The sequence below is a fragment of the Pseudoliparis swirei genome, chromosome 15 (genome assembly GCF_029220125.1).
Source record: "Pseudoliparis swirei isolate HS2019 ecotype Mariana Trench chromosome 15, NWPU_hadal_v1, whole genome shotgun sequence".
Taxonomy (NCBI): Eukaryota; Metazoa; Chordata; class Actinopteri; order Perciformes; family Liparidae; genus Pseudoliparis; species Pseudoliparis swirei.
This window is the reverse complement of record NC_079402.1, coordinates 2,921,381-2,949,153: the sequence shown is the minus strand read 5'-3', so window position 1 is coordinate 2,949,153 and position 27,773 is coordinate 2,921,381. Positions and strand designations below refer to the sequence as shown.

The window sequence follows — 27,773 nt, the reverse complement described above, 5'->3', positions numbered from 1 at the left end:
CTATCGTCCAGGATCCACAGTCCACTGATGAGAGCAGTCATTTGGCTTTTAAGTCTAATAACAGGCTATAATAAACGTGCTGGTTACTCATCTTCACTCACCAGATGTAGAACAATAAATATTAAAAAGAGCCTGTTCCCAAAGTTTGGCAGTATTTCCACATCCTAAAGATATAAAGAAAGTAAAAGGAGCCGTGAGATCCATCTATCGGTCCATCTCTTTATCAGGGGCGTTTGTCGGATTCAAAGAAAGGGGGGGTGAAGCCCCGAGGGGAGTGGTGTCACGAGGACAACCCTGTATCACAAAAATTACGTTCCCCCAGACCTAAAATGCAATTTGCAGTTACGTTTGACTGAAACGTATTTCTCTCCAGATTACGTTTGTATTTGACGTATTACAATTACAAATACGTCTCTAATCAACGTATCTTTGCCGTTTGTTGTCTCTCTTTTCTACAATGCTGTTATGAATTGGAAAAAGCGTCCTCTAGTCTTATTTATTATTATTGTATATGTTGTTTCGCCTGCGTATTATGACAGCAATAAGCGTTGTAACGGATCATATGAATTGGCGTGAAGACTTACTGCTGGTGAGTCTCCTTTATTTTCTTTCTTTAGGTGACAATACATTAATTAAAACTCGTAAACTATCACCACCTCATCACCACCTGAAGAGAGTTAGCCTCATACGGGTCCAATCAACTATTAAACTTTTTATAAAATGCGCATCTGTCCGTAATATATACCATAAAGTTCGCATTTTAACCTAAAAAAAGTGCGCTTCCTTTTAACCTTTCAAAATAAAAGTCAGATTTATCTGTTAAGCGGAAGTAGTATAAAACGTCTATGTTTATTCAAACAATACAATCTAAAAGACATACATCAAAATCAATAAGGAAAATGCGAAACAGTCAAACAACTCAAAACAATAAACCCTTCATGGCGTTATTTACAGGCGTGTTTACTTCTCATCAAACAAAAAGAGCAGGTATCCGGAAAAATCTGGGAAATAATTTGGGAATTGTTAATAAAACATGATTTACCCTTCAACTTCCACTGATATGCATGCAAACTAATACATTGTTTCACACACACACACACACACACACACTGACAGAAACACACACATCCTCACACACGCACACACACAGACAATGGAGAGTTTCTAACTCTTCCCTTTTATTTGCCTCAAGTAACGCTAAATGTAAGCAGATAACACCCGTTACCAACTACCGATATATTATATTATATATAAAGCCACATTCTGTAACTACCTGGACTTTATTATTTATTGTGTGTAATCCCGGGTGTGAGCCTCCCCAAGGTCCTAGTGCCCGTGGATTTTATCGTTAGGGTTGATGATCGGCTACTGGATTGTTATTTGAAGGGTGATAAAACAAACAAACCAGAACACACACACACATATGTAACATGTTAGTTATAGATAATGTGTCCATGTGAGAAACAATAGTTTAATTGAATGAAATAAAAACTAAATATATTTGGGGGGGCTGAAAAACATTTTAATAAAATAGGCCTAATGACGCCCCTGCTCTATTATGTACATACAAATCTCCCTAATAACCAGAAGACCTGACAGGGTGAAACAGAGGAATAATCTGAGGTGGAATACAGCAGAACAGGGGGAAGAAAGAAAGAAAGGAAAATCCTCACAATATGCTTGAAGCTGTGAGAGACAGAGGTAAGGTGGAGGAGGGTGGAGGAGGGGCGGGACCTGCGAGGTTTTGGAGCCAATTCGAGGACCTTGTGATGCAAAACCAGTCCTCGGCAACAGACAGTTCCCATGGCAACGGCGAGCTGCCAAAGTTCCTTGTTGACAAATGACAGCTCCCCTCTCGCAACACACTCGCCTGAGATGAGATCTGTGTGTGTGTGATTTGGCGAGACCCCATCTTTGCCTTAAGCACAGGGGGGGGGGGGCCTTTGTATTTTGTAATACAGTATTCAACACACGCATACACACACGGTGATTATGTAGTACAGACATTCCCAACCAGGGTGCATGCTGGTACCCAGGAGTCCGTCTGCAGTTGTCAAGGGATTCAAGGGAAGAAACGCAGAGGAGATTACAAATAAATGTAAACGATGATTTGATGAGAATTTTTTTTTTAAACGAGTACGTGAAAAATAGCGAGCGGGGAAAACTTACCGGCATCCATCCATCGTCAAATGGACGAAACTAGTAAGATGGTTAAAGTTGAATTGTTAGTCATATTATTGGATTCATGGTGAAATATCTGGGACTAAAAGATTGAAATAAGTGATAAAGAAAACGTTCCGCTGTTGGGACGTGATGGATGGTCGAAACATCCCGTACCTGCCTGGACACAACGACATTGATGGCATCAAAAAATATAGCAACGATTATCCACTTTTATTAATAAGCATCTATTTGTAACATGACAGGTGGTGTTGATGATTACTGAAATTCATCCGACACAGACGTGGAGGACCACTGGTGTGAAAACACACACACTAAATAAACGAAGAGCAAAGCCACATACCCACTGAAATGAGTCACTGCAGATTAGCATTTCTATTAAAAACATAGTCCAGTGACGGTGAAGAAAGGTGGGGCAGGCAGGGGGGGGGGGGGCGGCAGGATACACACACCCGTGAGGCAGCAGTGTCGTGGAAAGATGATCCTCCATCCCAGAAGACACACACACACACACACACACACACACGCGCAAGCAAACCGTATGTCATACAGGATACTGCACAATATTATAAATAATCCAGTAATTAGGGTGCATATGGTGAACATGACGACTGGATCAGGAACATTTAATGTAAAGCCCTGGAATGCCTGGGCATGACACACACACACACACACACACACACACACAGCAATACACCAATAGTGTCTTTTGTATACATCATGAGTGAAGGAAGTGCTTTTTTCTCTATTGTTTTTACATAGTCCATGGCTTGTCGAGGCTGTATGATACAGGTATAATGGTGTGTGTGTGTGTGTGTGTGATGCTAAAACAAGTGAGCATTGCAGGGCAATAGATACGCGTGTGGAGGTGACTGCTCCGAGCGCAAAGTCAAACCGATGAACCCGAGTCGAGTGGCGCGGTGACACCTGAGAGACGTGTGGCGAGTGCAATCAGCTGCGGCGCCGTCCAGAGGATCAGACCGACGGGCTGCGAGCAGGAAACCACACACACACACACGTCACTGTGTCGCTATGCAAAAGGAACAAAAGGCGGATGCAAGATTTCGTTTGTTTTTTGAAACATTTCTTTTACTGATCTTTACACTTGTCACAGAACATCACACAAAAGTACCGGAGCAGAGCTGCTCTTCACTTGTTTTTTAATAAACAGACATTGCAGTTACACGTTCTCGTCTCAGAAAACAAATACTGCTTCCTCCAGGGGGTTTTTCATTTTTTTTTTTGTTATCTTAAAAAAAATACCACCGATAACCAGTGCCCACTGTTTTTGTTGTTGTTATTTAGGGCGTTTGAGAAATCAAATGAGATAGGCTGCTGCTCGACTTGTCTCGTAGATGTGTCACTGTTGTTCAAACGGGCTCAGGGATGCACCGCTGTGATTGGCTCGTACCTCGAGGCTCAAGGTACGGCTCACAACAAAACTCTGACCGGTATAATCCGTACAGCTTTAAAATACTTTAAGCGTGAGGAAGAAACCACTGCTCATGCCGACAGGCTCCCATCGGTAGAGTAGAACTGGGTCTGTGTCCTCGACTGGTCTTAGTCTCGTTAGATAGGAAGGGAACGGGAGTCTACGACAAACTCGTAATTTATACCGTTATGGGTAGCTTACATATGTTTAATGTTCAGTAACCGCCGTCATTTCATTCCAGATGTTCAGAAATGAGGCGGGTCGTATTGTGACAGGACAATACCGCGGTCGCGTTGGTAAAGTAAACACGGGTAGAAAGCCTGAAGACTGTGATGAAGGTGATTTAGATGCTTTCGGTTGAACCTCATCACCGAACCACCACGAGCCGTTTCTGATGAACGTATGACTGTCAAGGTGGGGGCGAGCGCCATGAGACTGTTCTGTTGTCGAGACTTTGAGCAACTGCCGTTGAAAGTTGGCTTTAAGTGTGTGTGTGTGTGTGTGTGTGCATTGTCACGACAGGTAGTGCTAGAAAACATGCATTTTTTTTAATAAAACAAACAGAAGACATTTTGTAGTTTTGCGTTGACCTTCCCTCGTCTACACGCCGCGACTCAGACTCAAGATACGTCGCAACGAGAACAATTACAATAACACACACGTGTACACGTATCCATAAAAACACTAAGGCACTTGAACTTGTGATTTAATATTTCCAATGTTTACGATTGTTGTCTCCGGGAAAAAAATAATGTGGACACACAGTCGCGTATCGCCGCAGCGACAGCGGCCAAATCAACAGGAACACAAAAGGAATTGCTTAAAATCAGGTTTCAAACTGCTACATCAGATCTTGCAAACGCGCGCACACACACACACACACAGAAACACACACTTCCCGAACCCGCAAACCCCTCGTTTTACACACGCTTGTTTAGGGTCCTAAAACGAGACCGGTGCACCAATAAGAAGCCCCACTTGAGACCTTTTAGTTTTGTGCTGTGGGGCTTGAAAATGGTCTTTCAGACCCTTCACTTCATTTTTTTGAGGGGCTTTATGATCCGACCTTATGTGACCTTCACCACACAATGGTATTAGAAAATGTTCCAGAGGCCGAGAACCGCCTTGTTCATTCGACTAGGACATTGGATATAGTTTGTCTGTGTGCGACCCTGGGAGTGTCTCGTTCAGATAAAGCTGACTTGGCATTACGAGGGTGTAGGTGGGTCACGCCTTCGTCTGCTATGAGGAGAAATATTCTTCAACTGATGACAGTCGTCGTCGTCTTCACACAGACTTCTCGTGTAAGTCATTTCTCGAGGAGCACGTCATTGTCTGTGAGCCCTGCGGCGCCAAAAGCGGACCTTGGGCAGCGCCCGTTCTGTGGCATTGGAGTTCCACTGACGAGGTCTTGCATCCTGCCCCTCTTCCTCCTCCAGCTCTCCCTTCTCCTCCTCCTCCTCTTTTTCTGCTGGCGTGCAGCTGTCCTCCTCTGTCCTTGTGGGAACCAGCAAAGTCCTAGTCCTACTTTTCTGGCTCGACTTGTCCTTAACATCAAGGGAAGACCCAGCTTCTCTTCTATCATCATCATCCTCTTCTTCCTCCTCCTCTTCCTCCTCCTCATCTTCTTCTCTCTCTTCATCCTCTTCCTCTTCCTCCTCATCTTCCTCCTCCTCCTCCTCCTCAGCATCTTCCTCCTCATCTTCCTGCTCTTCAATGGCCACGGTCAGCCCTAACTTACCGTGGCTCGCGAGCTGAAGGAAAGAGGAGTGCGGTGCGGAGGGGCAGGCCGCGAGAGCCGCGTCGTACATGGAGAACGGGAGGTGGAGGTAGTGTCCTGCGGCGGCGGCCGCCGCGTAGATGCAGCAGCACGTCTGAGCGCAGTCAGCGCGTAGATCCCCGTGTCCTCCGCGGACCATTCGGAAGCGCTTCCGAAAGGGCGGTCCGGCTTGGGGCGCCAGGCAGATCCGGGTGGGTAACGCTCGGTGCAGGGCCGGGTTGGCGGGGTTAGCGCCGGGCGCCGGGACGCAGGGCCCGGCGGTGAACGCCGGGTTGGGCGGGAAGCACCACTCGGTGCTCTGGAGAATAATCTCAGCGCGCAGGCGCCGGAGGAGGTTGTTCACGAGGACGGAGCGGCGGAGGAAGGCCTCGGGGTCGTCGATGAAGCGCATCTTCTCCAGGGAGAGGCGCAGCACGTGGGCGCGCTCCTCCAAGACCGGAGCCACCTGCAGGACACGCCCCGTTAGAGCCGTTACCTGGACAGGTGCGTTCAAACAACCAGCAGGCCACACTCAAGTCAGGGGAGGACATTTACATATTATTTAGGGGGCAGTTTTTATTTTTAAGAAATTGGAGGCACTTTTTGAAAATTGTGAAATAATATTTAACAAGTGTTTAAAAATACTACATATACTTATTTAGGCTTACAGTATAGGAGCAATTCTAGTAAAAATGCCAATGATAAGATTTTCAAGCAGTAGTCTACAGATTCAAAGTGTTTTATGAGATTATTTGTACAAAAAACAACAAAAAACATAAATTATATTCAATGTTATTCTTATTTCTTCGTGGTTATTTATTGTTATTACATTTTGTATACAACTATTAACAATTATCACGTATTTCTTTGTTTTTTTTATAATTCCATTTTATTTCTTGATTTTTGTTTGTGTACCTACCTAGTGCAGGCAATACGGAGAAGACGGAAGGAAGAACAAAAATAAAACGCTATTAAATTATCTAGGTTATGGGGGCATCGTTCGCCCTCTCCTAGTGATATCGGGAGCAAAACTATATTTCTATGGGGCAGTTTTGCCCTTGTGTATTACCGACGCTGATTCAATTGCTTTATCCAACCAATTGTTAACCCTTGTGTTGCCTTAGGGTCATTTTGACCCGAATCAATATTACACCCTCCCCCCGCCTTTGGGTCATTTTGACCCGATTCAATGTTTCACCCTCCTGTTACCTTTATATTTACTAACATATTTTACCCTTTGGGTTCAATTTGACCCCAGCAATTAAAACCTCCAGAAAATTATTAGAATTAATATTGTTTTCCAAGTTTAAGTGTGAGGTACTTTATGTTTGTTTGTTGACTACCGAAAGAACACCGACATTAAACATTGAATGGGGTCAAATTAATCCTAAGGCGGGGGGAGGGTGTAATATTGATTCGGGTCAAAATGACCCTAAGGCAACACAAGGGTTAAATGACTTGTGCAAGAGTAATAGGTGAAGCTCAACGGAGGGTTGTATGCCCTGAAAACGTTCACATTGAAACATTATTTTGTAAGAACGGAGGCTACATGGTATCACGTTAAGGGCCTATGGTCAAAATCGTAATAATGTAATCATAACAACTTATTTCGAGTGATGAGAAAAGAAAATTCTTGAAGATGTACTGACTGTCAGTAAATCTTAGTGTCGTAATTCTCAGTGTTAACGGTGACGTAAAACTCTGATGCATCATAAGTGTCTGTACACTTTGTAACAGTTATAAAATCATTTGAAAGATGATGCAATTGATTTTGTACAGTATTATAATTAAGGAGTTAGTTGATTATTTACAGCAGAGCAGTCAAGTGCAGTTAGTAGAGTATGGCATTGTAATGAGGGCGCTTACTGTATAATACACTGTGCAATGCATGAGTGTGTAAATACTTACAGTCTGGCAGTACGTCCTGAAGCTGAATCGAGGCTCATCGTCATCATCAACAAACTTCCTCTTGAAGTATGCAATCCTCGATATGGAAACATGATCAGGAACTCGCCTGCAGGGTGTTTCTGCAGAAAGAGCATTCAATTCAATTCAGTTTATTTTGTATAACCCAATATAACAAATTACAAATTTGCCTCAGAGGGCTTTACAATCTGTACACATACGACATCCCTGACCTTTGACCTCACATCGGATCAGGAGAAACACCCAAGGAATACTCATACTTCTGTCTTTTAAAAAATGCGGTAAAAGACAACGATATAGAACTTAACTGCACATCAAATTGAACACATTTTAGATGCCTTAATAAAAATAAATATAAGAAGAAAAAAATGATACATTTTGAAAGGTCCCCAGTCCCTCTGGAGTTGAAGAAGCTATTCTGGTAACTCAGTCGACACTGAAATGACAATGTAAATAAATGAATCCTTAAAATCACCCCAAGCTAGTTCACCATCTGCTGCCACCTCAATGCAGTGCCGCTGCATGCTTAACTTAATCTCACATTTTGACTGATGGAGTGCACCGAGAAAGCTACGACAGCAGGGCGGCGCCGGGCAAACACTGACGGATGGTTGAGCGAACGAGTCCAATATCCAGGTCTGAGAACGGAGGACGATCAGATGCGGTGCAGAACCGTTGGTAAACCTCACCGAATAACTCGGTGGACCGGCATCTGATTAAATCCAATGTGCATAAATGACTGGAGGAATAAACAATCTGTGTTTGGGCTCTGCACCTTGCGTCAACCGCTCCGCAGAGCCGCACGGCAGCGCCGCGGTCGACAGGCAGGTCTTAGTGCAGCGCTCCGACTCCCACAGGGGCTGGTAGGTGGCGAGCGGAGAGTCTCCTTCGGGGTCCAGGAAAGGATTCATGGACAAAACTAAGGTCATCTCTCTCTCCGGTTCAGGTCTGGAAAAGAAAAAGAACAGAGTGGAGATCAGCAGAATTACTGGAACAAAAAAGCAGCTCAAACCCGAATAAAAGTTTGAAATCTAAACATTAAATACTCTAGGATTAAAATAGACGAGACAACGAGAGACGAATCTAAAGCCTTCATGAACGAAGGTGAAATTATTTTACCTTATTATATTTAGTTAAACAATTTGAATATTATTAGTTATCTCAATCAGTTTGCTAACCAGGGGAGAACATTTACATATTATTTAGGGGGCAGTTTTTCTTCTCACTGACTAAAATCCAGGGGCATTTAAAAAGAAATTTGTCACGACTCAAAAAACAGGACCCAAAAGCACGACTCCAATGTTCAGGGGAATCAAAAGGGTTTATAATAGGGATGCACCGATCCATATCGGCCGATATTCCCATTATCGGTTTTGATCGGCGTTCTCAAAACGGCCGATCAGATGACGTAACATCTGCGAGAACTATCAGACGTTTCAATAGTGAGAGGTCCACGAGGGGATCCTCACGCACCGAGCGGCGTCCCCGTCCACCGAGTTGAATCACTGGGTCAACTCAGCCGACACTCACATGTCTGCCCCTATAGACTGATGCTCACGGTAAACGCATTCGATCGGGAGCGCGCGAGGGTTTTGATAAAGTAAGCGGAAGGATTTAAGTGACAACATCCGGTTTTGCAAAGTTAGCGGAAAGAACCACGTGAAACAACATCCGTTTGTCAAAATAAGATGTCGACAAATCATACACTATTCCCAAACTCAAGAATGCCCCAATTTGAAATCTGAAAATCTTCTAAATTACAACCAGCGTTGACAACGTGTTGTCGATGGCTAGTGGGAGGGTGTTCACCTGTGCAGGCGCGCTCTGGCGCGAGCGCTTTAAAAGAGTTGACGAGGATAGACGAAAATTACAGGGTGACGGGTGGTCAGATTTCACCCTGTTATAATGGTAGGGGAAACACTGGAGTTGATAAGCGTGTCTTCTTGTCTGATCAATACGGAACTGTGACGTGCGCGACTTGACAGAGCGGCCAGCTGCTGATCACTCACTCAACAGCCCGACGTGCATGAATAGATGGCGCTCAGCTGAGCGATTAAATATATCTCTTGTTCTGCCTGTTTTGTGATTTACATGCCTAAAAGGCGCCTAATATTTCTAGACTGAAATAATATCGGCATTATAATTATTATAACTATGAGGATTTTTTTTTTGCCGATTTTGTGGTGCCCCCTCAGGACTTGGTGCCTGACGCGCAGCGCGTAGTGCGCTATGGGAGCGGCGGCGCTGATCACAACTCTGATCAAAACATAAACTAATACTACAAGAGGGCGCCCCATTTGACATTGTTTTGTTTGGCGGTCAGAAAAATAAGTCAGATAAAAGAATAACACGTAATTTAAATCATAAATATCTTTATATTAATTTCAAACTTTTCAAAATTGAAAATTAAAAACATTTTATTTATTTATTGTAAATGACCTCTCGCGGCCCACCGCGGCCCACAGTTTGGGAATCGCTGCACTAGCATATAAAAGTAAACAATGAACTGATTTTGTATCTTTATAGATCGTTTCTGAGATTTAGCTTAAATTATGCTAACATTAAAACATGTTTACTGTACCAAGGAAGAGTTATAAAAATAAGTCAGACTATTGTATGTTAAAAAAAGTCCTGTAAATAGATTTCCCCAAGAGTTCCAGGAAATGAATGATGCAGATGTGTTCCATACATATCTGAAATCCCCTACAATAGCAATCAAACAATTTTAATGTATCAATTAGGAAATTTTTCAAAGTAAAAGTCCTAAATGTTTAAAGAAATCTGTAATTTCTTTAATGTTTGAGTTGCTTTATATATGTATTTCCTCATAGTCCTAGGCAATAATGCTACACAATGAATAGAATGCTTCAATCGACACAGTAATCGGTATTATCAGATCGGCAGATACTGATTTCAGTGATCGGTATTATCGGTGATCGGCAGATACTGATTTCAGTGATCGGTGATCGGTGCATCTCTAGTTTATAAGAAAACAGAAAATCACAGCTATGCTGGAAAGACTTGAACAAAGTACAAAACAAAAGCAAACCAGGACAAAAAACTACACTATAAAGAACGATCAGGACAAGACGAGAGACAAGACGATCTGCCACAAGACACAGGCTTAAATACATGAGGAAATGGGGAACAGGTGGACACCATCAGGGGTGGAGCAGACAATCACACTAACGAGGAAACACCGGGGCAGGAAATAAAGTTTCTGAAACGAGAGAGGACAGTTACTACAAAATAAAAGCGGACATGGCAAACAGAACTAAAACTTAAAACTTAACATAAACGACGAGACATGACAAAATTGGGGTCACTTTTTGAAACTTGTGAAATAACATTTAACCTTTGTTCAAAAATAATTAATATACTTATTTAGGCTTACAGTATAGGAGCAATCGTCATACAAAATGGCAATAATAAGACTATTAGGCAGTAGTCTACGGACTCAAAGTGTTTTGTGAGATTTGTTGAACAAAAAACAAACAGAAATCAGACAATCATATTCAATTTTATTCTTATTTCTTTGTGGTTATTTATTGTTATTACATTTTTTCTAGACAACTATTAACAATTATAACTTATTTCTTTGTTTTTTTATTATTTAAAATTATATTTATTGATTTTCTTTTGTGTACCTACCTAATACAGGAATTAGACAGGAAACACACAACAAACAACAAAACTCTATTAAATTATCTAAATTATGGAGGCATTGTTTGCCCTCTCCTCGTGATATCAGGGGCAACATTATATTTCTTAGGGGCAGTTTTGCCCTTTGCTCTGGTGTATTTCCGACGCTGTTGCTAACTATTTATTAAAACACGTTATCTCCATAAATCGAACAAGCGGTCTGCATATGCTTCCCCAACGATGTGATACATGTGAACAAGATGTTTGTCTCCGATACTGGCATGACACCGGGTTGCGTGGAGGAGCAACCGGCTTCTGCGTGACAAATCTGAGCGATATATATAAATATGGTGAGCACAGGAAATAAAATCGGCAGATGGCTGGCAACTCTGATATGTGCCGTTACAAGTGGGACACAGATGGGAGCGATGACACCCGCTCACACCACCAATTCCCTCTTGATTAGCCGGTGGGAGGGCGAGCGAGACGTTTGACGCGCGGCTGCTCGGCGAAATGACTCCCACGCATCGAGTACTGCTCCGCGAGGCCGTGTCAACAGCGAGTCAATCGAGAACGCAAAGGAGACGCGCGCAGTGCAAACAGGTCCGCGGCGCGCACGGCAAACGACTTGACAAAAGGTGTCAAATAGGCCCGGTGTGCGTTTGATTTTCATTCAAGTGGGTTTCCTGTTTGGTTTCCAAATAATACAAACGGCGCTACGAAGCCGCGTCACCTCGTGCTTAAATTAAAGTGATGCAGAAGACGCGCGAGGAGGGCACGGTACTTGTCGGCGACTGGTAATAGGCTGCCAGCTGAGCTCTCCTCGAACCCAGAGCAGAGCCCCGCTGTGACGACGGAGCACCGAGAGTCAGAGTCTGTTTCGCTTCTTTGAACCCGAGGAGAGAAACTCCACCGCTCCTTTGATCGCAGTGAATGGCTGTCATCTGGTTTGCTGTTGATTCCTCCCCCCTTCATGCAGGATGCAGCGCCAGCTGTTTTTAGGTACGGCGGCTGGACCGCCTCGCCGCCTCCTTCCCTGCCTCGGCCCCTCCCCTAGCGGCCCACATGAGCAGATATCATTGCCCACAACCCAGCTTGACACACCAAACGGAGGCGACACCATCTCAGACTCACCCGTTGAGTAGCTGATTAAAATGTCCGCTTCAATAAACTCGCTCCTTTGCTTGGATGAACAGTTTTATTTCTGTGTGCTGCTTTTCTCGGGTTTGCTTTTAACCGACTAATCAGACGCACCGAAAGCCAGCGCTGCTCCTCGCAGACCGGTGGAGCCAGCCCGAGGGAATAATGGATTACGTAGAACCGCATTACCTTTTTCATTTTTGAGGGTTCAGCGAGCATGCTTAAAGATCAACTCCAACCATCGTCTGAAACACACCAGGGCAAAGGGCAAAACTGACCCTAAGAAATATAATTTTGCCCCTGATATCACGAGGAGACGGCAAAAGATGGCCCCATAATTTAGATAATTTAACAGCGTTTTGTTTGTGTTCTTTGTTGTGCGTGTCCTATCTGTATTGTCTGTAGAAAATCAAGCAATATAATTTTGAATTATAAAAAAACATAGAAATAATATAATTGTTTATAGTTGTTTATGTAATAAATAAATAACCACAAATAAATAAGACTACAATTGTATAGGATTGTCTGATTTCTGTTTATTTTTTATTCAAGAAATCTCATAAAACACTTTGAATCTGTCGACTACTGCCTAATAGTTTTATTATTGCCATTTTTATGACAATTGCTCATATACTGTAAGCCTGAATAAGTATATTTATTTTTGAACAAAGGTTAAATGTTATTTCACAAGTTTAAAAAAGTGCCCCCAATTTCTTATTAAAATGCCCCTGGATTTCAGTCAGTGGGGGGAAAAACTGCCACCTAAATAATATGTAAATTTCCTCCCCCGACTCCAAAAACAATCCATGATCTGCAAATGTGATGCTCCATCTTATAAGAATAAGATGGAGCTGAACTGACACTTTGTCCCGGTGACTGTCCGAGATGCATGAAGGTCATTGGAGGGTTTGAAATAAACAAAACTAATTCAGCTAGGCACAGCTAAGCTTAGAGCTAAACGCTAACTTTAGTGATGCTGATATTCAGCAGGTTACGTTTACACTGATCACATTCTAAGTTAGTACTTTATGGGGTCAGATCGGTTTTTATAATTGCAAATGCAAACACACAGACTCACAAATGTGCATAGAAAAATTCACAAATATATAAAAAAAATTCAAATGCACACAGAAAGATTCACAAATACCTTCGAATGCACACGTAAATAAATTACGATTTATATAAATTTAAAGAAAAATCACAAATATATTTATGCATTTCTATGTGGATTGTCTATTTATTTGTGGATCGCTCCACACAGATACGGATTTATGGGACTCCCCTGGCGTGGCTCAATCTGTAAATGCATTTTTTTCAACATGGACCAAACACACAGATGAGATCTGTAGCCAATCAAATCTCATCCTGCCTTAGAAGGCGGGGCTTATCTTTATTGAAATTATTGAGACTGATCTGACCCTATAGTATTTGGACATGTTAACAATTGGTCTTTAGGAATAAATACAAAGTGCAGCTCTGACGTTTATGGTCATTTCTTTAGTTGTGTATTTCTTACTATTGTATTTTTTCTACTTTAGTCTCACATTAACTTTCAACAAAAAGTGTGTGTGATAATTCACATTTCGGCTTAGCCGATTGACAGTGTTTGCAGGTGGGACGCTGGTGATGGATCACATACTCTCTCCAGCAGGACTGGATTATGGGGGTCCTGTGCAGAGTGGGTGGGATCTGATCATCAACCTATGGCGGGGGACTCAATCTGTATCAGAGGAGACACGCGATGGTTTTACGATTGCTTCGGGACAATCATGTTGGTCAATCGAGAAAAGGACAAATGACTCTACAGTTCCCCAAACGTAATCTGATGTTAATGCGTAAGGAAGGGCTGCATCGAATGATATCAGGCTATTTCTCGTTCCTGTTATCCATCATGTTACATTTTGGACATTTGAGTCAAAACCATATTATCCCCCCCCCTCCCCTCCCCACCAAGGACCACCAACTAGGGCCAATTATGTCACCGTTACTGAGCGCCAGTGCCATGTTTAATTAGCAGCTCTAGCCGTTGTTATTTCCCCCCCGAGCTGCTTTTTCACCCTCAGCTATTTTCATCTCCATCACCTCCCTTCACCGCCACTGTTGCTATGTTTCTTGGGCACAAAGAAACAAGCATGCCATCACTCCATCTGCCCTCTTTAGGGACACCCGCCCCCCTCCTTCTTTCATCCCCTAGTCTCAATCTCTCGTTTCCTCTCTTTCTCGCTGACATCCTTTCAACAGCGGTCACAGTCTGCAGCTCTCTGAACCGGGAGGGGGAAAAAAACAATGAGACTACCGACAGAGCAGCTTCCCCATATGTACAGCGATACGTCTTGTTCTTCAAAGACAAGCGGTGGGAGGAGGAGGAGGAGGAGGAGGAGGAGAGGGGGGGTGAGGGAGACAGTGTGAACAAGTATGTGTGCATCTGTGAAAGAGGAAGGAAGAAATGGAGGGCTGAGAAATAAACGAGGAGAGAATAATCCCCCCGGGGGGGATATCGTACCTCTCGTTCTCCCTTTCTCTGTTTCCGTCTGCGCCTCGCAGGAACGCGAGTGTGATTGAGAGCGAATTGAGGCTGCGTGTGGACATGTAAGTGTGTGTGTGAGTGTGAGTGTGTGTGTGTGTGTGTGATTGTGTTTTACAGAATGTGTATTTGAGTGGAATAAAAAAAGAGAAAAACCTGCGCGTGTGTGTGTGTGTGTGTGAAACACTGCATCACCTCTGTTCACTCTCCTCTGGCTTCGTCCCTCTTATCCTCCCTCTCTCACAGCTTCCCCTCCTCTGTCTGACTCTCTCTCTCTCTCTCTCTCTCGCCTTCTTTTCCATTACACCCTTTGATGATGAGCAGTTAATTGCGGTGCTGGGGCACGAGCCAAGCCGTGGGAGGGGAGACAGAGTGATAGAGAATGGGGAAGAGAGAGAGAATGGGGAAGAGAGAGAGAATGGGGGGGGAGAGGCGGAGACAGAGGGAGGAATGGAATGAGTCAAGGAAGGGAAGATAAGTGCCTTAGGAGCCTTGTCACGAGCGAAGACGGATCGCCTGCGGGGATGATTTCTGCGGCTGTGATTGACTCCCTCCCTCCGGCGTGAGATAGACGCACGCACGAACGCAACCACAGCTCGTTGTGTCCTGGAATATTTGAGAAGGAAAGTCAACTGGGGGGCTCCACACACGACGTATGAATATTCATTCAGCTTCCTCAAACACAGCTATTTTGGACTGTTTCAATCTGACAATAGTCAATGTGTTAGACAACTTTTAATGAGACATTACGTCTTCACGGTGGATGTTCACGCTCTTCTCCCCAGAGGAGCAGCTCAACTCCATTGTCCTTTGAATTTAAAGAAAGAGCCGGAGGGTTGAACTTCGAGAGCGGAGGCGTGCGCCGCGCTTGACTGCGCGAGCCGTGCCGAGCACACCGGCGGTCAGGCTGGGCGCGACGGGGAGGCCGCCGCCGGCCCCCTGAAAACTTGATGAACCGATGACGACGAGAGCAGCCTGAGCTCAGAGTAGTACCGGAACGTTTATTGCAAGTCATGCATTCATAAGAGTCGGCCAACAAATAATAAATCAGCCATTATCACCACGTTTAAGCTAGCTCGTAGAGCGCGACAGTCTGATATCCGTTTTTTGTCCGCGCTCCACGAGAACGTTTTTTACAGGGAATTTGGCCGAAGAGGTTTTTAATGTCGTCATTGTCAATCGTCGTTTTGTGCTTTTTTATTATTAAGTATCGGTTCAGGCACCTTTTAGGCACCGGTATCATTTTAAAAGTACCGGTTTAGCACCGGTATCAGAAAGAAAACCAACCGATACCCATCAATAGTGACCTCTCCGGATGAAACCGGGTCTACGACGACGCGGTACAGGAACCAGCTCTGACCACCGGTGACGGATACAAACTTAAAAAGGAGCTTCGTTTTAGTTTCCCTAAACAAATTCGACAGCGGTAAATGCGTAAATCCTGTATTACCCACACATTGTGAAAATCAAATCAAACGCGTCAGCTTGAGCTCGTCCGCTTCGGTCCGTGTCAGGGCGGCTGGAAACATCATAAAAGCAGCGGAGCTAATTCATGGCGCCGAACGTTAGCTGATAAGATCGGCCGGTGACGGTTTTCATTTCAGGTTCGCAAGAATCTAAGCCACCGCGGAGAAAAGAGAAGCTTTTAAAGCTTTTGTGTACTTCTGTCTGGACTCAGGGACCTACTGTTTCAAACACGAGAACTTCACTGATCTCTACCTCCATCTGCCTGATGGATCGTGGAGGTCTCCATCGTGGAATATGCCTACTATGAACTATTCATACACTCTGTCATATTCATTGAATGTATTTTAACTCTAAATCTGTCCTTCTGTACACATTACATCTATTGCATCTGTCCATCCTGGAGAGGGATCCTCCTCTGTTGCTCTCCTGCAGGTTTCTTCCCTTTTTTTCCCCCTGAAGGGTTATTTGGGAGTTTTTCCTGGTCCGATGTGAGGTTTTGGGGCAGGGATGTCTATGTGTACAGATTGTAAAGCACTCCGAGACAAATTTGTAATTTGTGAAATTGGGCTATACAAATAAACTGAATTGAATTGAATTGAAAATCCATCTGCAGCCGGTATCACTGTAAACGACACTGTGGAGTGCAGGAGGGCCGGAGGGCAGGAGAGCGTGACAGGAGCAACAGCAACGAAGCGGCGTGGGCTTCAGCCAATCGGTTGATCACTTTGTATGTTTTTATATAGAATAAATAAAATACGTCAACTATTTATCGTGAGGACACGCTAAAAGTATCCTTAAGTATGCGCCAATCCATATTTAGATATTTGATATAGACAGGGTTCATACACATGGATTTCCAGGACTTTAAACCAGATTTCATGACCAAACATGTTGTTGAATCTCGGTGTAAACACGAGAATACCTCAGATGACAGAAATGAATGAGACAATAGTTTGATGAGAAGAATAAATATGAATATACGTGTTTATTCTGTTAATCAAACTGCGTCAATGAACATATAACAAAGTTCTCTGACTTTTTCAAAACTTTTAGAATTTCATTTCAAGGACTTTTCCAGGCCTGGAAATAACCATTTATAAATTCCATGACTTTTCCAGGTTTTCCATGAATGTACACACCTTTTATAGATATACGAGAGTTTAAATTAAATCTCGTGATATATCGGCCGACATTATTAATGTAATCGTTGTCACGTCTGGTACCTTCTCTTTACTGTTCGACGTTGTTCAGGTTTCCAGGTCTTAAGCAGACATGTTCATGTTATGCACACGTCTCCCGACGGCTAGTCTTCCATGTGAGGACTGGGTCCCCACCAGCACCTGCTGGTTTTCACATGTTGAAGCCAACATGGCTTCACAATATCCAGGTTTTTACGGTGAAAGGGTCTAAAGGGAATCAAGGCAAGTGAAAGATGAACCATCACCTGTACATGTTGGTGGAATATCACGGGGGAGCTTTATGTACTCAGTCTTTATTCTGCCATTTGTGGCTTATTGGGAGTGTTAGATTACTTGCCCTCACCCATACGTTTATAAAAAAACTGAGATATTTAAGATGTGGGGGAAGATTTGTACAATGATTCTGGGGGGGTACGACACATGCCTCTCATCACTGTTGTGCTCTCTCTCTTTTCTCTGTGGCCTCAAAAATGCTAATCGATCCAGCATGTGTTCGACAGAGTGCACGATGAATCGAGTGCATGTTGTATTGTGTGTGTGTGTGTGTGTGTGTGTGTTCAGTGTGATTAGTGCCAGGTTTTTAATAAGTGTTTCTGAACCTCGGGGGAACAGATAGCAGTGAAAAAATAGTTTTTGCATCAAATAGATGCCGGATCGCCTAATGGGGTCTTCACAGCACACACAACAGGAATGTGTCCTGACTTAGCTGCACAGAATCGGGTAAACAACTCTGCAGAGGAGTTGGTTCATGTAAAAAAGAAGAAAAAACGTTTGGCCATATTGCATTACCACAAATGTGAGGACACACCCAGCGTACCGAGAACACAACTACAATAAACACTAGCGTTGTGCACATGCATGTACCCACATTGAACATGCATTTATATCTCCAGTCCAAGAACTTGCAGCTGTAGTTGAAGTTAAATAGGGCGGCAGACGTATTATAAAACATCTGTATGGCTAAGCTGCGATCACCATAATTGCAGTAATCACAATTATGTGTTTCTCGGCAACATGTTTTATGACTTTTTTCACTTTTGTGTTGAAGTGAAATTAGCAGCAGCTTGTAAGAGTATGCAGTCTACTTGACATCTGGTTTAAAACAGATTTAAATCTCCTCACTTATGTTCAGCCAGCCTATTCTTGCTCAATTTTCGTCCTAAAAGTTGGACAATGTGACCATTTTCTGCCTGATTCTCTGTCCTGTCACTTCTCTATTAGGTCCTCACCGGTTGTGTGTAAAGAAAGAGGAAAACATTCAGTGTGACAAACGATTAAAAGGAGACACGGTAGAATAACGATACATACAATAGGACTTCCACATTTAGTTTTAATACACAGCTGTCCTGTTGGTTGAAGCCGAGCCTCACAGCTCCTGGTGGGACCGTTGATTTGAAACGGCCAACATGAAGAGGGAGACTGGCAGGAAGGTCAACTGGCATTTATCCTATGTGTAAAGCACTGGGGGGGGGGGGGGGGGGACAGTAACCTGGTGCACAAAGTCAGACAAATCCTTTTTCTAAGTCACTCTTGACAACGTCAGCGCTTGAAAGTGACAGCCTTTGTGTACTCATCCCCGATCAGATGTAGACAGGTGTGTGTGTGTGTGTGTGTGTGTGTGTGTGTACAGTGACAGTTTGTGTGGTGGACCACATCTTGGCATCTCCACACTGAGAAGATAAGTGGGCGTCGGCCTGAAAGAGCCGCCTGTGGATGCCTTGACAGGAGCTTCAACAGCACGGCTTCCTCTGAGCCGTGCTCTCACGGCAGGCTCTTTGAATCTCTAACGGTGCCTCCTTCCCTGCTCCCTTGCATACCTCCTTTGGCTTGATGCCTGCTGCCTTCGCTCACACGGTGACTGAGCGGTGATGTGATTTGACGGGGACGGGGCCATCACATCTGTCACATGTGGAGTGCCTGTTGTATCTTCATAGTTCGACATGGTCACCAGCATCACTCTCTCTCTCTCTCTTGCTCTCTCGCTCTCTTCTGTGTATAATTACAATACCAAACACATGTAGGTGTAATTGCACAAGAGTCCACTGTAATCCAAATAAAGATGACACAAAAACAAAAATGTGCATTTTGGAAGAATCCTATTTGGCCACTCAAATTCTGAAGTATTAGGTAAGAAAATTGGATGCTAATCCTCAATATACTTACACTACCGTTCAAAAGTTTGGAGTCAGCCAGACAATTTTGTGTCTTCCATAAAAACTCACTTTTATTTATCAAATGAATTGAACATTTCATAGAACATATAGTCAAGACATTGACAAGGTTAGAAATAATGATTAATATTTGAAGTATTAATTTTGTTCTTCAAACTTCAAGCTCAAAGGAAGGCCAGTTGTATAGCTTATATCACCAGCATAACTGTTTTCAGCTGTGCTAGCATAATTGCACAAGGGTTTTCTAATCAGACATTAGTCTTCTAAGGCGATTAGCAAACACAATGTACCATTAGAACACTGGAGTGATAGTTGATGGAAATGGGCCTCTATACACCTATGGAGATATTTCATTAGAAACCAGACGTTTCCACCTAGAATAGTCATTTACCACATTAACAATGTATAGTGTGTATTTTTGATTAATGTTATCTTTATTGAAAAAACAGTGCTTTTCTTTGAAAAATAAAGACATTTCTAAGTCACCCCAAACTTTTGAACGGTAGTGTATATACTACTTTTTTTAAATAACTTTGATGAGTAGTATTCATTTTCTGTCAATGGATTAACGGGGCTGTAGTCAACCAAATCAAATCTTCAACTGAACTTCGATCTACCCCTCAACCAATCGGTTGGTTGATTGATGGTAGGACAAAAATGTGACTTTTGGTTATTTTTAGGGCTGTCAGCGTTAACGCGTTAATCTATGCGATTAATTTGGCCGCGATTAACGCACTAAAATATTTTAACGCAATTAACGCAACTTTGTTTACTTCCGGTGTCGTTGACGTTGTTGCACTCCTCTGAGTGTCAAGCCGCGGCAGTCCGCCTCCTTCCTCCCCTCTGCTCCTCGATATTCAGAGAAGCAGAAAGCGACGTGTCGGTGACGCGGGGCGGAAGGTGCAGGGGACTTTCTTTCTTTTTTCTCCGCCCCGATGCGCGCGCAGACACGCCGGCATGGAGCTCTGCAGCGCGCGAGACGGAGAGCGGAGAAGAGTGACCGACACGTGGAGACAGAATGACATGCTGCTGTAGAGACGACCAACAACAGACGTTTAGTTTAATAAAAGAACAAAGACGTCTTTAAGGAAAGAACCTTACATTACTTCTGCTGTAATCTGGCGTTTAGAGAACATTACAGGGGGGCGGGGCCTCACCCTGATAGAATGGTGGGGGAAACACTGGGATGTGTCACATGCAAAAACTTTAAAAGGTGAATTTACATGTTTTGTAAAATCGAGAAAATGAGCCCAGACTCTAGAGGGTTAACATGACATATTGTCAGTTTACCAAGGTCACTTGTTCTGCTGCTGTTCAATGTTAAAGATGACAGGACCAATGGGGTCTCTAATACACCTTTTTTTACTAATCTGGATGTTTCACTGAAGAAACAATTTATCATCCACGATATGAAATACCTCGCTGGCACTTTATAGGTTGAAGCCTCTCTGAAAACACAGCTCTGTGTGAAGTTTGGTCTTTAAAAAGAATACAATTAAACAAGTGTCTAAAATACACGCTGTCTGAAGGGATTACTCGTTCATTTAGAAGATTTAGTCTTTAGAAGAAGAAAAAAACTTTTAATCGAGATTAATCGCGATTAATGAATTTCAAAATGTGCGATTAATTAGTTACTTTTTTTTAATTGATTGACAGCCCTAGTTATTTTAGTTTTTATATGAACTATCTGTCAATCCGAAAATCCATCAGTAGGAGCTTCGACCACCTTTGAGAAAAATGCAGTTCAATGATGAACCGAAAATATGTCAGAGTTCATACACATGTTGACCTGTGGATTTCCAGGACTTTTCAATGACTTTAAATCAAATTTCCACGACCAAACATTTTGTGAAATCTCGGTGTATGAGTATACCTTAAATGACACAAATGAATGAGACACAATCGTTTGAGGAAAAGAATAAATATTTATATAAATGTTTATTCTTTTCATAAAACTGCGTAAATGAAAATATGAATATTATTAATATTAATTTTCCAAAACTTTTGGAAATAATTTTTTTTTTAAAGGACTTTTCCAGGTCTTGAAATAAACATTTAAAAATTCCATGACTTGTCCCGGTTTTCCATGACCGTACGAGCTCTGATATGTGTCCACTTCTCAGTGGTTGTGGTCGGCTGATGGGCGTTAGCGCACATGAGCGTGCCGCACTGTTTAGCTCACAGCTGCCACTCATTCGCCGGCTACAGCCGTTAATGCCGCATCAATCGACGACGTCATGGCGGGAGCTTCGAGTGCCGGTCCACGGCGGCTGTGGAGACCGATCCGACCTGGAGCCCACTGAGCTCTCGGTGAAACTGAGTGCTTTCATCTGATTTCACGCGGAATCCGACCCGATGGCACGAATGACAAGAATTAGGAATAACTGCATAGAAATAGACGACATTCTCGCCGATGGTCTTGGTCACTCGTAAAAAGGTCATGACAGTTCCTTAGTAGTGACAGCATTTTCTTTTTCAAATCTGGATCTTAACATGAACTGTCTGTCTTTTCTTGTTCTGGTGCATTGCCAATGTTAGCGATGCTTTAAAGTCAAAAACGTTCAATATGCATGACAGTTGGCCGTAATGTGCATCATGTCAGCCCTCCTACGCTTGCAGCATGTATGATATTATCATAGTGCAGAAGACTCAGGAAAGGCAAACTACATTTATCACGGTAGTTTATTAATATTTATTGAACGTGATTTATTTGCTAACTGCAATTCCTACGTAGGTAACAACTGCAAAGCGGGCTCAAGACAAATAGAGCGGATGACAGAATCATGGGATGTTGACCATCATACTGAACTCAACACACAGCCCACTTCTTCTCAATGTGGAGATGCTCCATCCCATCAGTACGCCAGTTGGCATGGGGGTGGAGTGTGTCACCGCTGGCATATGAGGGCGAAGCACGCAGCAAGAGAGAACAGATAGAGAATAGATAATAGGTGTCATTAAAATCATGTTCTCCTTCAGTGTTGCAACAACAAAGCGATTTACGCCATGAATTAAAATTTTAGACGCTCCGATCGCAAGCAATTAGCCCCCTGCCAGTCGTGTGGACCGCAGTTACACGGCAACACCGAAAACAGCCACGCTGGGCAAATAAGACGGAGTCGCTTAAGATGCTTTGCAGAGGTATTTTTATTTTTATAATAAATCGATGCAAACACAAACACAAAAAGTTATGCTTTTTGGGTTTTCACAAAAGCCTTCATGCACCGACAGGCTTCCTCTTTGATGTTAACAGGATCAATGCTTTAACGAAGGTTTCCTCCTACACGTGTTTATGTGTGACATTAGATCCTTGTATACAGAACTCTGTGTAGGATTAGAGAGAAATAAAACATGTAATTGCAGTTGTTTTGTTTGCCTGATAAGACTTTAAAAAGGTTTATATAACGTCTCGTGTAAGCAGAAATGCACTAAAGCGACTTCAATGGGACGTCAACAAAGCTGCAAGTCTGGGGTTTGGACGGTGTGGAGGAGTCAGTCAGAAATGTGATGAAAACAATAATTAATACACCGACAGGATTTACAGACGTGAGATGGACTTGGTCTATAAGAGCATATCATATCTTATGCTGATGAACATGACTAATCCTTGTTCATATAGAACACAGGTGTCAAACAGAAGGCCCGTCACGTCATTGTATGTGGCCCCTGACGGCTTGAAAGACATATTGATCCCTTTTTCCTTAAAGAAATTTAAGAAAAATATCCCGCGCTTTTATTTTTAAGGTTTCAAATGAAATGGATTTATGTGATAATATTAGAGAAATGTTCTCATGTAGAATATTTCTACACTCAAATAAACAATAATCAAATGCAAAGAGGGTTATTTACAGCATGTTGGGGAGTAGTTTATACGTTTATAGTGTTTAAGTTACAACACTTTGAGGGACGCCATGATGCTGATGTGGTGAAAATGAGTTTGACGCCTCTGATATAGAACAATATGTGCACACCTCACATTTAGTTTGGACATTGTGTATTTAAATCAACACAAAAGTTCACTACAAACACAAAGAATGACCTTTCACAAATGTACTGTGTATATTAGTATGTGGTCCTATGCTTCATGATCTAAATTCAGGATTTCCCCAGACTTTTCAGGGGCCTGACGTCGGACTAATCCAGAGGCATCCTCCTCCTGCCGTTCCACTCTCCTGCTTATGTTGGCATTTTCTTTGGGTTGCATCTTAGAGTGTGTGTGTGCCGGCTTGCAGCCCGTCAGGAGTCATCAGAGCAGCTTGCGGTTGGTTGAGGGCCGTCTCGGCCGCGGTGGCGTGACTAAGCTGAGCGCAGGGCCCCTGGGGGCAGGTTTTCTTTCGCCCGGCGCTCTTCCTGCTGAGCGGAGACACATGTGTTGTGGCAGGGCAGCTGTGCGGAGCTGCATTATGTACAATCTGGGGACGTCTGTTGTGGCTGTGAGGGCTGACATGCCAGAGGCCTGTGGGCACGTCGCTGCCAGAGGTGGACGCAGCGCATGAGGCAGGGAAGGGCATCTAATAAATAGTTTACTACGACTGAACGACGTAAACCCCTTTTCCACTCCTGTACAGACAGTGTTGAAAATGAAGGTTGTTTTTGAAGCTCATGAAAGGGATCTGAACTCCACCGCAAATATTTATTATATGTGGGAACTTTTATGTTCTGGAATTTGAGGCATTTTAACCGCTGTTTGTACACGTTGCATCAGTTCTGTCTCGTCTGAATTCATTTCACTCACTGACGTACTGAAAGGAATCTTTGAGGGAAAAAGAACCAAAAAGACCTCATTGTATTTGGAGTAATGACGGATTGAAGGTGGAGGATCTCAGGTGGTAAATGCAGCGTTCTCGGCGGAGGGGAAGTGGCGAGGTCTCAGCTATAAATAAACGTCTTGACACAAACCTCCATCGGGGGTTTTTTTTGCACAAATGTGTGTTCTCCTTTCCTCTCAAGTTGTCCACCTTAGTTTGTGTGTCTCGCTGGAGCACAAAGACGTATTCATGATGCCTGAGAGGGAAAAAAAGAAGTCTGGGGCTACACCCTGCAGTCCTCACACTCACACTCACACACACACACAAAAGCAGCTCAACTTGTATTGGCTGAGACCTTTTAACCAAAACAGAGCGGAGAAACAGAGGGACAAAGGGAATAAGATGTGAAGCCCGCCTATTTCTTACCAACTATCCTCACTAATGACATGCCGTGAGCATTTTTTCTCTCTTTCAGTGGCAATTCCAACTTTCCTGCCTTACTGGCAAACGGAAGAAAAAAAACATTACACATGTGTGTATAAACAGACTTCAAGAGCTAATTATTCCATGCGTGGCACCACGTACGTAGCCTTCATAATGGATTGAATCTCCCTCCGCGTACACGGCGTGTCCTCTACGAGCCATGTTTTGAAATGTTGCTCCAGATGTGAGTCTCTCGCGCCCCGCTGAGAGAAGTGAATGGCGAGGGGGGGCTGCAGGCTACCTACAGGTTCACATCCTTAATGAGCAGAAGAGTCTGCTGAGAGCGAGATATGATTGATCGCGCCGCGGCGGAACTGGAAGAGGGGAATCGCAGCGAGGGCTTTTGATGAAGACGATGGGGTGGAGGGATTTGGCAGGCGGCAAAAAGAAGGAATCTGGCATCGAGCTGGATGCCAAGAACCCGTCCACCGTGCTGCAAAGCAGGAGCGCTTCCTCTTGTTACGGCCCCTCTGCTCTGGTCTGTTAGTTTAATCTGAGCTGGATGTTCCTCCCTGTTGCGTGCCTCACTGTATTCCGCATAACGCACTTTTTTCCCTCCGAAGGGGGAAACCAATCGCGAAGGTGGAATTCCTGGCAGGTGACTCCGGATGTTGTTGGCAGGTGAAGTGCATCCAGCCCACTGTGCTGGAAGCCCTTCTTCTTAGCCCAAAAACCATACATCAAAAAAATGGAGAGACAGAGCAAGGGTATGCATGTAATGCACTTACTCCTTAAAACGTGCCATGTTTAAATGTTCCTAATCCTCTCTGGGGCCAACAGCATCGTTAATAGTCCACTCTTGAGCAAGTCGGTGTGTGTGACACTAAGTCGAAACACAGCTCAGAAAATGACATCAAGGCGGGAGAATTACAACAGGGGGCTCAGCTCAGATGGTCTGAAACCCGCTTCTTTTCAGAGGAGATACAGACAACCGCCACCTCGGGATTTGCCGCCAAAGCTCACCCCACGAAATAATAATGAAGTGAGGCTGGATGGACGCCATGAGGGTGGCTGGTTATGTCAGCCTGCATAATGTGTGAGAACAGAGTCTCTGTCATGTCTTAGCAGTGAGCTATTGACAGCCCGGGTTCTCATTAGTCTTGGAGCATCCCATCTAATTATTATCCTCCAGGGTTGTAGTTTTTTTTATTTATTCCTACAGTTCAGTGATCACATCATGCAGATAGACCACTTTGACTGAAGCAATGCTGCCTTATTGACACAATTTAAATCTTCATAGTTCACAAACTAAACGAAAATGATTTTATATGCTCTTCTTTTTTCTTTTTTTACCCCCTCAAAAATAACCGTAACTTAATAAGTTATTGTTTACCTTTCAGTATAAACACCTCGTTGAATATAGCCGTCCCCATTGAACGGTTACGTTATCCCCACAAAGACACACGAAGAGCCTCTCGAGTGAAAGGGAATAACTTGCGGTGGGAAAACCGACGTGACATACTTTTACTTTTTTCCCAATACTAAAGCCAGTGAACCGGTGTTCCGGTCTAACAGGGGACCGTGTTAACTGGCGACTTTTCAGCCGAATACGTCCGTTCGAAAAATAGGATCGAGAACACGTATAGCTGTCCTCGTGAATGCCGCTTGGTTTAATGTTGTAATAGTGTCAAACCCTATACATAATAATATGTACGATACCAATTGAACAATGCAGCATTCACGCGGGGGTATAGCTACGTGTTTTATTCCTATTTTCAACACCTGTCTAACTACGACAACAACGGACGCTTTTGGTTCAAAGTCGCCAGTTAACACGGTCGCTTCTTAACCCGTAACAGCTGGAGGAGCTTGAGCTTACCTTTCTCGAAGGGTCTGGAGCTCGTCCTCGGCTCCACACTTGCTTTGTGATAGCGACAGAAATCCAGAGGTGCGTTGATGAAAGACGAAGAAAAAAAAGTCCTAGCGAATAAATACTCGCATGTCCTCCGATGGCACCGCGCGGCTCTAATTTTAGACTCCTCGCAGACACGCGAGCCACGCCGACTGTTTAACTGCCACTTATGTAATTACTGGTTAATTAGCTTGTCGGAATACTTATCATTAAGCGCGCGCCTTTTCTCCCGGAGTACCCGCGCGAACATCCGCGCGCGCTTTCTCCGCGAGCGATCGTAAGACAGCTGATGTTGTTTCTTCTTCTTCTTCTACTACTTCTTCCTCTTCTTCTTCTTCTTCCCCTCGAGGGAATAACTCACAGAGCCGCTCGTGTTGTGGTAGTTCCGTTCCGGGTGGGTTCGGCTCAACGTAGCTCACGTTGTTACGGCTCGGTCGACAGTTCATGTGAATATGTGGCGGAGAAAACAACACCAGCGATGCGGCTTCATCCCCTCCAGCCAACTGCTGCTGAGGAGTTCAGGTACGGCTCGGGAATATCCCCTTCCGTCCTCCGTGACCCTCACGCCTTCACTGAATTGTCAGCGGATACTCGTTACAACTGATTGTTTTCCCGATCAACTAAATGCTTCAGCACTAATTATATTATATATAGTTATGCGATTATTAGTTAGTTATTTTCCGGCACGTCCAATTGATATTCCTCAGCCGTCAATCAAGTGAACGGATTCTTCTATTTGTCATAATTCCGACAGCACATGAAGGCAATGTAACACTTTTTTTTTTATTTTGTAGATGGGTTGTGCGTTGGAGATCTGCTCTGCAGGGATGTGACCGACAAAAAGAGGGGAGGGAGCAAGCCCCTCTCATCTGTCATGCATTTCCCCCTTTTGATTCAACTGCAGCCACTGAATCTTATTTTCCAGCATATTTCTCCCCCTGGGCCCTTTGTTCTGCTGTGGAATGTGCTGGAGAACACAGTTAATTTAAAAAACAGTATCTCTGATCTTGCCCCCCCCCACACCCACACCAGTCTCTCTCTCTCTCTCTTTCTCTCTCTCTCTCTCTTTCTCTCTCTTAAAACTACCACTGAAAGATTCCGGTTTGTGGCAGAATCACACAAAGCAGGGGCGTCAATTCACTCAGACCGACAGCGAAGTCTCTGCAGAGTGGAATAACAACCATAAGGAATGAAGTGTGTCTGTCTGTGTGATGCAATGCAGCTCACACAAGGACCAGCGATTGTGTAT

At 43.7% G+C, this 27,773-nt stretch overlaps 1 protein-coding gene across 2 annotated transcripts; it reads right to left on the bottom strand.

The window, feature by feature from the left end:
* Positions 1–2,375: 2,375 nt before the first annotated feature.
* sertad4 (SERTA domain containing 4) lies at positions 2,376–27,016 on the bottom strand. Of its 2 annotated transcripts, none has more exons than XM_056433396.1 (4): positions 26,492–27,016; positions 8,074–8,246; positions 7,281–7,399; positions 2,376–5,868 (listed from the first exon to the last, which is right to left on the bottom strand). In XM_056433396.1, the coding sequence occupies exons 2-4, from the start codon at positions 8,225–8,227 to the stop codon at positions 4,942–4,944; spliced, it is 1,200 nt and encodes a 399-aa protein (XP_056289371.1). In that variant the 5' UTR covers positions 8,228–8,246; positions 26,492–27,016; the 3' UTR covers positions 2,376–4,941. The 2 variants fall into 2 exon arrangements, with proteins under 2 accessions (XP_056289371.1, XP_056289372.1); XM_056433397.1 differs by having other exon boundaries at positions 2,376–5,838; positions 26,492–27,011.
* Between the last annotated feature and the right edge of the window lie 757 nt (positions 27,017–27,773).

Coding starts and splice junctions, on each gene's coding strand:
- sertad4 (XM_056433396.1), bottom strand. CDS start 8,227: ATGACCTTAGTTTTGTCCATGAATCCTTTCCTGGACCCCGAAGGAGAC. Junction 7,400..8,073: donor TGCGGAGCGGTTGACGCAAG/GTGCAGAGCCCA, acceptor CTCTTTCTGCAG/AAACACCCTGCAGGCGAGTT. Junction 5,869..7,280: donor TCAGGACGTACTGCCAGACT/GTAAGTATTTAC, acceptor GCACCTGTCCAG/GTAACGGCTCTAACGGGGCG.